Source organism: Ursus americanus, chromosome 15, assembly GCF_024610735.1.
Source record: "Ursus americanus isolate L20-20 chromosome 15, mUrsAme1.1.p, whole genome shotgun sequence".
Lineage (NCBI taxonomy): Eukaryota > Metazoa > Chordata > Mammalia > Carnivora > Ursidae > Ursus > Ursus americanus.
This window is the reverse complement of record NC_142141.1, coordinates 4,507,141-4,522,822: the sequence shown is the minus strand read 5'-3', so window position 1 is coordinate 4,522,822 and position 15,682 is coordinate 4,507,141. Positions and strand designations below refer to the sequence as shown.

The 15,682-nt window shown below is 41.9% G+C and overlaps 1 protein-coding gene across 1 annotated transcript in view; it reads left to right on the top strand.

The window, feature by feature from the left end:
* Positions 1–6,788: 6,788 nt before the first annotated feature.
* NSG2 (neuronal vesicle trafficking associated 2) overlaps positions 6,789–15,682 on the top strand; it is a 59,399-nt gene continuing 50,505 nt past the window's right edge. Inside the window, exons 1-2 of the mRNA XM_045792155.2 lie at positions 6,789–6,931; positions 7,837–7,987. Of these exons, the coding sequence (XP_045648111.1) occupies positions 7,859–7,987 (129 nt within the window). The 5' untranslated portion in view covers positions 6,789–6,931; positions 7,837–7,858. The remainder of the gene's footprint in view (positions 6,932–7,836; positions 7,988–15,682) is intronic.

Sequence of the window (15,682 nt, the reverse complement as noted above, 5' to 3'; positions counted from 1 at the left end):
GCTAAGTGAAAGGACCCTATCTGAAAAGGCAACATAATGTATAATTCCAACTATATGACATTCTGAAAAAGGCAAATTTATAAGCGTGGTTGCCAGGGGTTTGGAGGGAAGGAGGGAGGGATAAATAGGTAGAGCACAAGGGATTTTTAGGACTGTGAAACTCTTCTGTATGATATTGTAGTGATTAATGTATTCTATACATGTAATGGTGGATACATTATACATTTGCCAAAACTCACAGAGTGCACAATACAAAGTAAACCCTAATGTAAACTATGGATTTTAGTTAATAATAATGTATCATTGTGGCTCATCAATTGTAATAAATATTTCACACTTATGTCAGATGTTAATAATAGGAGAAACTATGTGTATTTGCACAGGGGGTGGTGGCAGGGGTATATGGGAACTTTGTACTTTCCACTCAATTTTTCTGTAAACCCAAAGCTGCTTTAAAAAATAAATTTCATTAACTAAAAGTAAAACAAACAAAACAGCTGTTTGAAGGAGAGGGACGAGTGAAGCAAGGACTTGGGGAGCTACGGTTCCAGAGAGAAATTAATAATGGATTGAGGCAAACCCCAAATCCTCACTGCTTTTCCCCTTTACACTGCCAATTCTTAATGACATGCTTAGAAGCTTAGTAGAAAGCTATGGTCTAGAGTTTTCATCAGTCTCTTGGAGCTGGGGAGACAAACTTTGGAGTTCTTTGCTACCAAAATATCCAGAACTGGAAGGGACAAGATCCTAGAAAAAAGGAAACAGCTAGGAAGAGAGTCTAACCTTTCCTACCATATTTTACCTCCAGATATTTTTTGATTTCTAATCTGTACTTGAAGGTGATAACCCAAATAGAAAGTAGGTATGAAAAGCCTAAGAAACTTAAATTGAACCTATGAAGCCTCATGGTACCAAAGAGAAACAACAATTGGAGTTCAGTGTCTGCCATGGAGGAAGGGTCCTGATTAATACCCTAGGTTTTCATTTGAGACCCCTAAGGGACAGTTCAAACCAAAAATAGACAAGACCTTACAAGAACTGAAAACTGGCCTCTAATTACCTCAATCCCTAATTGAATAAAAATGAATTTGCCCCTATTTAACTACCTGTCTGAATAAAATTAAATTCTATCTTTAGGAAGGTAATAGAATCCAGAGCCTCTATAATTTTTTTCATACATAGTATAAAATAAACAATAAAAAATTAACAGGCATGTCAGAGTCAACCAAGGGAGAAGAAAAAGGTAATAGACCCAGATCCACATGTGATCTTGATACTAAAATTATCAAAGATGAACTTTAAAATATTTGTAAACAATATCATTAAGAAAGCAGGTGACAAAATGCAGAATATCACCAAAGACCTGAAATCTGCAAGAACTATAAAGATCATCTCTAAATAACTAAAATTAACTAACTCAATAGACAATTTACCAGCAAATTGTATAGGTTAAACGAACAACAAAAACAAAACCCCCAAAAATTGGATGAGCAGATTAAAGAATTGAAAGGCAGTTCAAATAGAAAATATCTAGATTAAAGCATGAAGAGGAAAAAGGAAAACAGATGGTCAATACAGAAAAGGCCATAAGAGATGTTGGGAAAAGGTCTAACATACATGTATTTAGCATCCCGGAAAATAAGGAGAGAGAAAACAGGGCCAATACATACCTGAAGAGGTAAAATGAAAAGGAATCAGTAAGGAAAATCAATAAAACCAAAAGCTGGTTCTTAAAAAGATTAATAAAATTAAGAAGCTTCTGACCAGGCTAACTGAAAAGAAAAAAAAAAAAAAAGAGGGAAGACACAAATTACTATGATCAGAAATGAAAGAGGAGACATCACTACAATTCCCTATACATTAAAAGAATAATAAAGGAGTACTACAAACAGCTTTATGCCCACACATTTAATAATGTAGATAAAATGGACCAATTCCATAAAAGACACACTGTGCCAAAATTCACACAAGGAAATAGAGAATCTGAATAAATCTATATCTCTTAATGAAATGGAATCAATAATTAATAACCTTTCAAAACAGGAAGCACCAGGCCCAGATAGATTCACTGGTGATTTCTACCAAATATTAAAGGAAGAAATCATACCAATTATCTATCTTTTTCAGAAGATGGGAGCAGAGGGTATATGTCCTAACTCACTCTGTAAGTCCAGAATTCCTAATGCCAAAATCAGACAAAGAGATTACAAAAGAAGAAAACTACAGATTAATATCCTTCATGAATATAGACGTAAAAATCCTCAACAAAATATTAGCAAATTAAATCCAATAATGTATAAAAATAATTATATACACAACCAATTATATACACAGCCATTTAGCCCAGGTATGCAAGGCTGGTTCAACTTTTGGAAATCACTTAATGTAATCCGTCACATCAACAGGCTTAAGAAGAAAAATTGCATGTTCATTTTAATACGTGTTGGTAAAGCATCTGACAAGATTCAACACCCATTTATGATAAAAACTTTCAGTAAGAGGGGAACTTCTTAACTTGATAAAGAACATTGTCAAAAAACCCTACAGCTGACATCATAATTAATGGCAACAAACTGGAAATTTGCCCACTAAGATCAAGAACAAGGCAAGGATACCTTATATGATACATTTCAACATCATACTGGAAGTCCTATAAAATGCAATAAAGGCATGAAAAGGAAATAAAAGGTACACAGATTGGGAAGGAAGCAATAAAACTGTCTTTGTTCATAGATGACATGATAGTCTCTGTAGAAAATCTGAAAGAATCAACAACCAAACTCCTGGAACTAATAAGCAGTTGTAGCAAAGTTACAGGTTACAAAGTTAATATACAAAAGTCAATTGCTTTCCTATATACCAGCAATGAACAAGTAGAATTTGAAATTAAAAACACAATACCATTTACAGTATCACCAAAAGATGAAATGCTAAGGTATAAGCTAACAAAATACATCGAATATATGAGGAAAACAAAAATGCGATGAAAGAAATCAATGAAGATCTAGATAAATGGAGACATATTCCATGTTCATGGATAGGGACTCTCAATATTGTAAATGTGTCAGTTTTTTCCAAGATGCCAGATTTTCTATTGATCAATAGGATCAATGCCATCTCAATAAAAATCTTAGCAAGTTATTTTATGGATATCAACAAACTAATGCTGAAGTTTGTATAGAGAGGCAAAAGATCCAGAATAGCCAAAGTGAACAAGAAGGACAAGGTTGGAAGACTGACACTATCTGACTTCAAGAATTACTGTAAATCTTTAGTAATCAAGGTAGTGTGTTATTGGAGAAAGAATGGACAAATAGATCAATAGAACACAATAGAGAGCCCAGAAATAAGCCTAAATATATATAGTCAACCAATCTTTGATAAAGAGCAAAGGCAATACAATGGACAAAAGACAGTCTTTTCAACAAATGGTGCTGGAACAACTGGATGTCCACTTACAAAATAATTAATCTAGGTGCACACCTTACACACTGCACAAAGATTAACTCAACATGGATCACAGACCTAAATGTAAAATGTAAAACTATAAAATCCCTGGAAGACAACATAGGAGAAAAATCTAGATGACCTTGGGTTTGGTGGTGGTGTTTTAGATACAACACCAAAGGCATGAAACATGGAAGAAATAATTGACAAGCTGGACTTAATCAACATTAAAAAATTCTGCTCTGCAGAAGATACTGTCAAGAAGCTAAAAAGATTAGTCTCAGACTGGGAGAAAATATTTGCAAAAGACATGTTTGATGAGGGACTGTTATCCAAAATATACAATAATTCTTAAAACTCAACAATAAGAAAGCAACCTAATTTAAAAATGAGCCAAAGACATTAATAGACACTTAACTAAAGAGGACATATAGATGGCAAATAAACATATGAGATTTTCCATATCATATATCATCATGGAGATATAAATTAAAGAACAATGAGGTGCTACTTCATACCTATTAAAATGGCCAAGTTCAAGAGTCTTGAAATCAACAAATGTTGGCAAGGATATGAAATAACAGGAACTTTCATTGCTCCTGGGAATGCACAATGGTACAGACACTTTGGAAGATAGTTTGACAGTTTCCTACAAAACTAAACATACTCTTACCATATCATCCAGGACTTGCAGTCCTTGGTTTTTACCTAAAGGAGTAAAAAACTTATGTCCACACAAAAACCTGCACACAAATGTTTATAGCAGCCACATTCATAATTGCCAAAATGCTGAGGCGACCACAATGTCCTTTAGAAGGTGAGTGGATAAACTGTGGTACACCCAGACAATGAAATCTTACTCACTGCTAAAAAAAAGGTGATCTCACAGGTCATCTTTTGAAGAGATGGAGGACACATAAATGCATTTTACTATCTGAAAGAACCAATCTGAAAAGGCAACTTAATGTATGATTCCAATATGTGACATTCAGGAAAGGCAAAACTATGGAGACAGTAAAAAGATCAGTAGTTGCTAAGGATTAGGGGAGAGTGAGGGATAAGTAGGTGAAGCACAGAGGATTTTTAGGGCAGTGAGAGTATTCTGTATGATAGCCTGATGGTGGAGACATGTCATTACATGTTTGTCCAAATCCATGGAATGTACAACACATTCTATGTGAGCTCTAATGTAAACTAGGAACTCTGGATGATAATGCTAAGTGTGGATTTAAGTCTATGATTTCATTATGTTTTCTGCTTGTTTCCTTTGTTTTCGTTGTTGTTGTTCCTGTTTTTTCTTTCTTGCCATTTTTGGGTTATTTGACTTTTTTAAGTATTCCGTTTATATTTCTTTATTGCAGTTTTGACCTATGTCTGTATATTTTTGGTTATTCTGGGGATTAGAATAGATATAGCTAACTTTTCACTGTTTAGTGGGAATCAATACTTTACACGTAGAGTACAGAAATGTTACCACTGTAGTGGTCCCTTTATCCTTTCCTCTTCATGTTGCAGTTATCCTATATATTACATCTACATACATGGAAAACCTCACAAAAATGTCTTATTTTTGTTTTTAACTGTCAAGCATATTTCTTAGAACCCAACAGGAGAATAATAGTCTATTATATTAAGCACCTCTCAATATCATTTCCCCATAAGGGGCTTTTCCACATCACTCCAGCCCCGTTTCTTCCTGCAGCCTCTCTCCTGGCTTCACCTACCAGGAAGCCTGGATTTCCCATTGCCATGAGACAGGTGCTTCTCCTGGACCTTTTACTAAACTATCAGGACCTCTAGCTTGGTGTTATTAAAGGCGTGATTTCTGCTTGTGAATCAATCATGAGCTGTGTCAAAGAGACTTTTTTTTCCTTTGGAGGCAGCAATAATTGGATCAGACACAAGTGTTCACAACTGACTCCACGTGGGTGTCTACATTAGATGATACTTGCACCTGAAAGTCATCCTGGTCTTCGGAAAGGAGAGAGTGAGAAACTAATATTAGAGTAGCTTCCTCTCATATATATGAATACTTCTATTAATAGATCCCTGTGCAGCTCTGATATGTTATAGGCTTTATTGTCTCAGAAACACCTCTCTTTACACACATACATGTGTACATGCACACACATGTCCATTTCATTACTGAACAATACAGATAATATACATGTTTTCTCCTGGCCTTAGAGCTAGTAGAGTGTATGCTCATCATGTGAGTACTAATTGAGATGACCAAACAATTTATCATGGGAACCAGGATATTTTTGAAAGTGAAAGGGGATGCTATTACTAATGCCAAGACCACTGGACCTCATGATGTGTACCATAAACAGCACTGCAGCTGGGGATAAGTGACCAACAGTGATTTGAACCACAGCAAAGAGAAACCTGTGGCAATAGTCTTAATCTCAGAGGATTCTAAGAGTGTAAAAGCAATCCCCATAGGTGAAATAATTCAGCCATTCAGAACCTTGTCCCTGAGCTAAAAGAGGTTTCCTTGAGCACAGTCTTATCTTATTCACAACCATCCTGCAGGGGTGGTATTATTATCCCCACACCATAGGTAAAGAAATGGAAGCTTGGGGAGGGAATACAAAGTGTCCAAGATCTCCACCGTCAGACCTTCATGGAGCTGATACTAGGACTTCGCCTACCCTGATTCCAGACACCAACCTGGAAGCCCTACAAAGTTGTGGACCACATGCAAACATCAGTGGCCGTGGCTCAAGGCTCAAGTTCCAGCTCCTGGTGCTCTACCAGCTATGCGACCTTAGCTGACCTGTGTGATTACAGTGGCATTGTGAGAATAGTAGCTTTTCACATGCAGTGCTTGACACGTGCCCTGCTCTGAGTGTTTTCCTGTTGTGATCACATTCCCACCTCCCACTAACCCCAACACATTTTGCAAATGAGGGACATAATCTGAAAGAGCTTGGAAAAGTGCCCACTGTGTGGGAAATAATAAATATAAGTTTCCCTTCACTCCTTACTATAGGTCAGAGCACAGTGCAGGTCCCGTACCATTTTGGGTTTCATAATATTGCCCTGGAAGATTTTAAAAGGTGATCCCTTCTAATGAATCTGTCTCCTTCTTCTGTTTTTCTAAAGACTCAAGGATTGCTTATTATATGGTTATTATTATTATTATTATTATGGCCAGAATCCCTCCCACTTTCTTGAAACCATTTTGTCCCATGCCCTGGTTGTGGCCATGCATGAGAAACAGCAGGTGGTGCCAGATGACAGATGGTGCGGGAGCCCGTTCCCCAGTGGGAGGGGGCGCGAGCGAGGGAGCAGGCAGGCAGCTGCCAGGAGCTCTTCCCCTCTCGCTCGCGCCTCGCTCTCAGAAACTCCCAATCCAGTCACAGGCAAGGCGCTGTCCTTTCAGCACCACAAGCTCGGGCTGAGGAGGGAGGACTCCTGGTCGTCCTCCTCCTCTTCAAATTGGCTTGAATCTGCTCTGACCCCCCAAGAGTGCATCACAGTAAGTAGGCATTTGTTTTTGCTATAACCACTCCTCAATATCCTCCGACCCTTTACCATCCCTTTCATCTCCACAACAATCCTATTTTGTCTAATAATGTTCCATCAGCAGGATTGACAAGAGAAATTCAGTTGTCTGGGCTTCTAGGGGTGGGGTGGGAGCACTGTTTGACTTCCAAGGGAGCTTGAGAGAAATAAATGTGATTTGTTTATTTAGTTGGCAATCTTGCAATACGGGGGTTGCTAACTTTCCATGGAAGCAAAAAAAAAAAAAAATGGCCCTTCGCTATTGAGGAAATGGAGGCATTCCATGGCTGAATAACAGGATCAGGTTCAAGCCAGCCTTTTTTTGTTTTAGGAAATTGTATCTCCTGACAACCTACATATCATGTGAAAGGATACAGTACACAGAGAGACACTGAATGTATTTATTGTGGTTCAGGGAGATTGCTGAAGAAAAGCCAACATAATAAAATATCAAGGTGGTAAGGTGTGGTGGTAAGGTGAAATTTATCATACTGCAGGGTGACCCAGAATAATAGGATTTAATTTTGCAGTAAGAACAAGCTTTCACTGAGATTATATGACAGTATTGGTTCTAGCGTCTTGGATTTTTTTTTTAAAGCTTGTATATTATTTGTGTAAGTCTGGGATTTCCTTGAGTTTTCCTGAATTTGAGAGCTGTCAAACCCCACGGGCAGGTGGCATATTTTGACGATTAAAGAAGTTTTTCTGGATAGTGAGAATCATTATCAGAATCAAATCTAGCAGAAGATAGAGAGATGACTGATCTCTACACTGAAAGCCGAGTGGACCCTTTGAGGACACTGCTGTTTTCTCTGTCGTCAGCCCTCTCTTTCCCTGCTTCACCTCCCACTGTAACTAGAACCCCACTGCTTGCCTTAGGTCTGGGAAGAAAGGCGTAAGGATGGTGAAGCTGAACAGTAACCCCAGTGAGAAGGGAACCAAGCCGCCTTCGGTTGAGGATGGCTTCCAGACCGTCCCTCTCATCACTCCCTTGGAGGTTAACCACTTACAGCTGCCTGCTCCGGAAAAGGTAAAGCAGTTGCTCTTCTCCCCATCAGTCCCTCATGCTCCCCCCATCTCAGGAAATAAAGCAGTAAAAAAATTCCACCTCTCCAAACCCTTTCATTCCCTCAGCCAAATATGTCCCCTTTCTCGTAAAATGTAGTCATTCCTTTCAGAGACATGACATCTCTTGTGTTACTTCAGGTTTATGGTAAGTGTTTACTCATTTTTTGTTCACATATGTGTACATGGGCAAGAAAATTAATCTTTTTTTAAAGTTTTATCATAGCAATGAATACTAATAAGCTTGTAGATGGTGAGAGAGAAAATTGTCTTGATTATTGGGGAAGGTGTTTAAAAAATTCACTGGTATATATTTGAGGACAGAAAATTGGATGCAGCCCAACAAGCATTTAGTTTGCACCTGCTAAGGCCCTATCCCTGTGCTACAAGTTGGTTATGAAAAGACAAATAGCAAAATCCCTATCTAGTGTAATGCTTAATATAATGCTTAATATAATGAATGCTTAAATGCTATACCTGAGAATTTCACAGGTTAGTAGAGCACAGGGGTGGAAACAATTAAATTCTCTTGGGATGGGAGGGGACTGGAAAGACAGGTGAGGTAAACTGCAGAGGAGAACATTTGAATTTGGCTTGTAAAGGTAAGTAAAAACCTTCCAGATAGACCATAGGAGGAAAAGATATTTAAGACATATACAAAGCATGGAGAGCTTTTGAGAAATAGCATGACTAGAGTAGAGCATCTCTGGGGAGGCGTGGCTGGAAATGAATGACTGGCTGATGGCACATCTCCTGACATGGGAGTAGTCCATGAAGAATGGAGGTGGGCATTTATACAAAGGTGGGCACTGATACAAAAGTTATCCCACGGACAGAGCTGGGAGAAACATTATTGTTTAAGATCCAGTTGAGAGAATTTGGGGTTTATAATGTGAGCTTTTGCACAATGTAAGAGATAGATTTGGAGGTAAATGATGGAGTTCCCTGGCTGAAGAGCAAACAATGGATCATTCCATCTGTTTGATTTTCTCATTGGCATCTTCAGGAGGGCATTGTGTGTCTTAACCAATTGGCTCTATCCAATGAACAGAAGAGGAGCCAAAGCTAGATAAAGGGCCTGGCTGATTGGCTGGGGGTTGAGTCATCTGTTTTGAAAGTGCAGAGGTTGTCAATATGAGAATGTGCATGGGGGTGGCAGAAATAAAGCATTCTTGAGCCATCCTGTGAGACTGATAAGGCTTTTAAAAATAAAATGTGAACAGGCACTTCACACTAAAGAAATGTGAAAGAACAGTATTGATTAGGTATCTGCTACACGGATAGCAGAAGCTCTCAGTTTTGGGCTGCATGTTAGAATCACCTGGGGGATCCTTTGAAAATCCTGATATCTAGGCTACACCCCAGAACAATGATATTAGAAGCTCTGGGGGCGAGACCCAGGCATCAGTATTAATTAACCCCCCCCCGCCAGGTGACTCATACATGCAGCCAAAGTTGAGAACCACTGTGCTAGATGCATGTTTCCCCATGGGAATCAGGGATTATGCACTCAAATTTAGAGGTGAAAAGGTGAAGGATCAGAGAAATTTGGTTAGTTATCCAAGCTTACAGAAGGAGTAAGTGGCAATGCTGGAATTTGAACCCAGATGTAATGGAAATTGGGGAGGAGAAGGAGGATATTTTCTTGAGGTTTTGTGAGGCTTCAGGAAGATTCTTTACCCTCTCCCAACAGCTACAGCCTGGAAGATCTGCATGTACCTAAAAGGTGTGCAAGGAAAAGGGACTGTGGTGAGATCACCCTCCCCCCATTCCTAGACACACTGCAAGTCACCCAGACATACCACGGCCTCTGTCTCCCCTTTCTCCCCCCATCCCACCCTTTTGCCTTCAAGGGCTTCCTTCTCTGCTTTAGAGAGGAAGAGGCACAATGACCTTTGAGTGTCCTGTCCCAAAGCCTGAAGGACAAATACACTGGGGACCTGCATTCATGGAAAGGGAAAGCAATGTGTCCTGAAAGACGCAAAGCCCTACAGGGACATATCCTCACAGGGGCACATTACAGACTCTTTCTGATGTTCATGACCAAGTCTTCACACCAGGCAACTCCATTTCCTCCTTGGTGAAGGTGAGGAGGACCACCCTTACCTTGAAATGGTCAGAACAAAGTTAGAAACGGCCTCATATGTAAAGTGCCTGGCACAAAAGTAACTATAAAAGAATAATAATGATCATTTTCAAGTGCTTCCTACATACTAAATTCTGTTCTCAGCCATATATGTACATGCATGCAGATACACGCACATGCGCGCGCACACACACAGACACACACAGACACACAAACACACTTTTCTTTCACCCTATCAGTAGTTTATGGGACCCAATAAGGAAATCGCTTTTTTTTTTAAAGATTTTATTTATTTATTTGACAGAGAGAGACAGCCAGCGAGAGAGGGAACACAGCAGGGGAGTGGGAGAGGAAGAAGCAGGCTCCTAGCAGAGAAGCCTGATGTGGGGCTCGATCCCAGAACGCTGGGATCACGCCCTGAGCCAAAGGCAGATGCTTAACGACTGTGCCACTCAGGCGCCCCCGCTATTTTAATCCAATTTTTGAAGATGACAAAACTCAGGCATGGAGTGGTAAAGTAACTTCCCAAAGCACATAGTAAGCATCCTGGCAATGTGTAGAGGACCCAGAACCCAGCCAGTGTTGTTCCAGAAACTTCCACTTCAGCAGGCACAAGAAGCCAGCTGGCCTGGGGGTCCATAGACTTGGGCTTTAGCTCAAACTCAGTTGCTGACCCACAGTGTGATTCGTGTGACTTGTTTCTCCTCCCTCAGACCTCTGAGTACTCCTTTCTGAGTTGGAAACTATAGTAGTGGTTTTCTGTGCCGGTATTTTGATTTTATAATATTTATAAGAGTAAACAAGCTTTCCCCCGACATTAGAACAGATGTGTTAGAAGTGAATTCCACTCAAGAAGCCAAGTGGGTCCTCCAATGCTTAGTTAGCGGCACAGAGCCTGAAGCTACCTTTCCAGGAGGGTTCACATCTCTGCCCCACCTTTGATGATTTTACCTTGGCTGATGACTTGAAGCGAGTTTCCTAAGCTGCCTCAGCCTCCTCATTGTAAAGTGGGGATGATAACATTGGGACTCAGGTCACAGGACTGTAGGGAAGGTAGGTGAGCCCTGACACCGTTGTCAGCTCTTTGGTTAGGTTCCAGACAGATGGTGAGTTTTTGAAGCCAAAATCTTCATCAGAAAGAAGTATATTTGACCCAATGTTAAATCATGTTGTTGTTTTTTTAAATGTAAAATACAGAGTGTACTTGGTGTGTGATACTAATAATCATCTTTAGATTTGCTCGCTAAATACACTTTAATATGGAGTCTGTGAGTTTCAGGGGAAAAAACCTTTCGGAGGCCAAATGGAGAAATGAGCATGTCTGAAGCCCTTGCGTTGGGCTGGGAATGGGCCACAGAAGGCATTCATATCTGTTGTTTCAGTTAATCTTCCCAATGGCCCTGTGAGGGGGGTTTAGTGGACCCATTTCACTGATGGGGAAATTGAGGCTCAGATCAATGGAGTGATTTGCCCAAGTGTCACAGAGATGGAGTGGGAGAGCTGGGGTTGGAATCCCAGTGCACCTGAAACCCCAATTTTCCCCTCTGCACTGTGCTGCTCTCAATAACGAGAAGCCTCCCATATGCAAGAGTGCTTCCTCAAACTCTACACGGCTCGTCTGTGACCACGCTCCTCCTTGGACCCCCTGGACCAGCTGGTGGGGTCTGGGTGCGATCCTCCAGACAGAACATCCCAGCCTCCGATGCTTCCTCCCTGACCAGTACTGGAGGGATTGGTGCCTGCCTCAGGAGAGGAGATGGGCTAGATTCCCACCTTGTCTAGTGCTCTAATCAAATCCTCCACACTGTACCTGAGGGAACATCCCCAGAGTTGGGACCAGGTCCTTCTCCCATGGAAACCTTTCTCAGTCATCTCCACAGGCTACAATCTCAAATCTTTACCTTGGCAAATCCTTCTCTGTCCCATTGGCTTCCATTCCCACCCCTCCCACTTTGTACCTTGAACACCAGCATGTCAGACCTACCCAGAGCAGTGGAGGGTGATCCCCCCCGCCCCAAGGGGACATTTGACAATGTCTGGAGACGTTTTTTGGTAGTGAAAACTGTAGGGGGGAGGGACACTATTGGTGTCTAGTGGGTAGAGGCCAGGAATGCTGCTGAATACCTACGGTGCGTAGGACGCACCCTGCCTCCAAACTGAAAGAATTATCCTGCCCCAAACGTCAATAGTGCCAAGGTTGAGAAACCCTGCCTTAGCGTTCTCCACACTTTCCAGCGTGGTTCACGCTCCCTCCTCCTTGCACATGCCATTCCTTGTGCCCAGAATGCCCTTGTCACCCCTTGCCTGTCTGTTAAGCCAGTACTCAGCTTCCTAAACCCAGCTCCAATGGCAGCTCTTCTGAGCGCCTTCCCTACCCACCCAGAATTATAGCTGTGGTTTTACTTATCACTATGGAAGGTATCTACTCACTCACTCACTCTCTCATCCAGCACATCTTGTTGGGCACCTTCTATGTGCTAGGCACTGTGCCAGGCTATGCATCTCCAGCCATAGAAAGTCAGGCCTGGCCACTGCTTTCACAGAGCTTCCAGTTCAGTGGGGAAGAGGGACTTCAAATAAGGCATCATACAAACAGACGCACAGGACACAAGCTGAAAGAAGGGCTATTAGGGAAAGAATGCAGAGCTGTGATGTGAGAGAGGATAAGACTGGAGAGATCTAATTGTGATGGAAGCTCCTGAGGAAGGAGCCCCACCTGAGACCTGGAGGTTGGGTGGTAAAGGGACTAGGGGCAGAGGGCCTAGTATGTGGACAGGCATTGAAGGACTTGGAGGAATAGACAGGAGAGTAGGTTGGCTGGGCACACTGAGTGAGGGGGAGAGATTTGGGCAATGAGGGGAGGTGAGCACCAGTTCATAGGGGGCTCAATGTATTTTTTTGGAGGGGTTTTAAGCAGAAGAGAAATGGGATCCAATTTCTATTTAAGGAAGATTCCTCTGGCTGCGGTGGGCCACCCTAGGGATGAGGGACTCATGCTGGGTCTCCTCTTCCTAATTCCTTCTAATGTATCCCCCTCGCAGCACCAGAGTAATTTCCCCAAGACAGAGGTGACTGGTTTCCCACATTATGCCCACCATGAGTGGTAGAAGTAGAGAAAAGAGTGGAAGGCAGGCGGTCAGCTAGAAGGCCACGGCTGTGTTCATAAAGGAGGAGGTGGTGGTGGTGGGCGCTGGCAATGGCAGTGGGAAGGGGCAGGTGGGTGGATTTAGGCTGGCTTGGTGTCTGGTTGGCACTGAGGAGATTTGCCCGCTAGGTCCGAGGACCCTGGCTCTGCCTTATTGTGCATCCTGGCATGCAATGGGCAGTGGGAAGTGCTGGCTGAGAGAGGCCCGTTGTCCCTTACATAGCCTAAAGCTGGGCTTTGTTTCTCCACTTGACAGATGTGGGAATAGACTTCAACCTAAGCAGTTGGGTGACTTTTTCAGGCCGTGAGCTCATGCTCTCGAGAAGCTGGAACATCGATCTGCAGATACCAAATTCTAAGATGGCCCTTGGGGCCTCGCTGCCTTTGGTGTATCTAAGTGACCACAGTTAACCCGGGTATCCCCACAACCCGTCTGTGAGGTTGCAACCATTATTGCCATTTTACAGATGCAGAAACAGACTCAGAGAGGTGAAATGCTATCCTAGGACACCCAAAAGAAAACAGTGCAGCCGAGATCTGCACACAGGTGTGCTGGGAGATGCCAGCTAATGGGCAGCAGGTCTGCAGAAAGCAAACCACAAACGGGCACAACCCCACCTTGGCAAAGCCCCAGATGAACCACGTATTTGGCAAGCCAGCAACCAAGCTGTGGGCAAATGTTCCTTTTCTTTCTACTGATGACTAAATCTTTACGTGTCCTGGATTAGGTTGGCTCACCTGCTTGTGGGAGGAAAAGAATGCAGATGTTTGGAGATCCAGTGTTGAGGTTTGATACACTTCGTATTTTCCATGGTAAACCACATGTGCTTTGCCATCCTAGAGACCTGGGTTGAGATCTCAGCTAAGCTGTTTCCTCACCGTGTGGCTAGGCAAGTCGCTCAGCATCTCTGGGCTTTGTTTTTTTGGTTTTTTTTTCCTTTTTTCCCAACTGCAAAATGATCATAATATCTACCTACCAGGATTATTGTGAGGAAAAAGCATGAAAGCTGTCTAATGGCACACAAATGGTGCTTTATTGATATAGTTTCCTATCTTTCACCGGACATCCAGAATATGTGTCCTGAAGTTCACATTTTTGAAAGACGACTGTCAAAATGAAACATGCTATGAATGGGGTTTCCAAGGTGAGGGTACAGAGGATCCAACAGGGTGGACCTGGATGGATGTGGCCAAAGGAGATGCCTCTCCTGTCACCGAGTCCTGTGTGCCTTCTTGGCTTCTCTTGTGGCTTAATCAGAGGGTTCTTTCTCTCCCTGAAGAACAGGGTCAGAGAACTGTCAGCCATTCCCTAGGGAGCACCAGAAATGCATGTCTGTGCAGATCTGAGGTTCACAGAGCCCCCTTGTTCAGCTCTTGAGACACTCTCAAGAGACAGATTATAAAGCACCATGAATTGGGGCAAAGGCTGACAGGCAATTCCAGGAAATAGATATAAAAATGACCACTAAGCATATTTAAAATTCTTTATAATATAAAAATACAATTTTAAACAAAATGTAACTTTTTACCTATTAGATTGGCAAAAAAAACCCCGAAAAAACAAAACAAAAACCCCGACCCCACAACGTTTGATAATGCCCAGTGTTGCTAGCCCTGAGGCAGAGCAGATCTCAATACACTTTTGTCGGTTATGTAATTTGGTGCAATGTTTTGCAGAGGGTATTTTGACATTGTTTATAAAATTTAAACTATAAGTACCATTCGATTGGTAAGCTTCCTACTGGTAGGAAGTTACCTTATGGGTATATTCTTTCAAGTATGCAAAGGGTTATGTATAAAGAAAACCTGTGAACAACTGGAATGTTCCATGCGACTGGGCTGGTTAGATGAACCCTAGCGCATGGATGTGGAATACTAAGTGGTTGCTAGGAGAACGAAGCATTCTTGCTTGTGCTAATGTGGGAGGAGCCACAGACACACAGCTCCTTTAATCAGCTCTAAAGAGCATGGCACGGAGTCACCCCATTTGTGGAAACACATCTGTGTGTATGTTTTGTTCTTACCATTCATAAAACAATTTTGGATAGATGTACAAGAAACCATTAAATGTTGAGGGAGTAGGGATAGGGGTTGGAGGACACACTGTTTAAAGACTTTCATTCCATATTTTTCATACTTTATTTTTATCACGAGCATGCATCAAATTTTCTACTTTTAAAAAAATCACCCCCATTCTCACAGATGGTGAGACAGTCTTGGAGCACGGAAGTGACTTGCTCACACTCACAGACGGAGCGACCCGGTGTTCCCGCATGTAGAGGATCATTACAGCACTTTGAATTTGAACCCTAACTCTACCACCTACTTGCTGTGTGACCCTGGGCGGGTTTCCTCGCTGCTAAAATGAGGACAATAATCTCCTCCTATAAGAACTGTTTGAAGGGTGAAATGAGAAAATGCATGTCGAG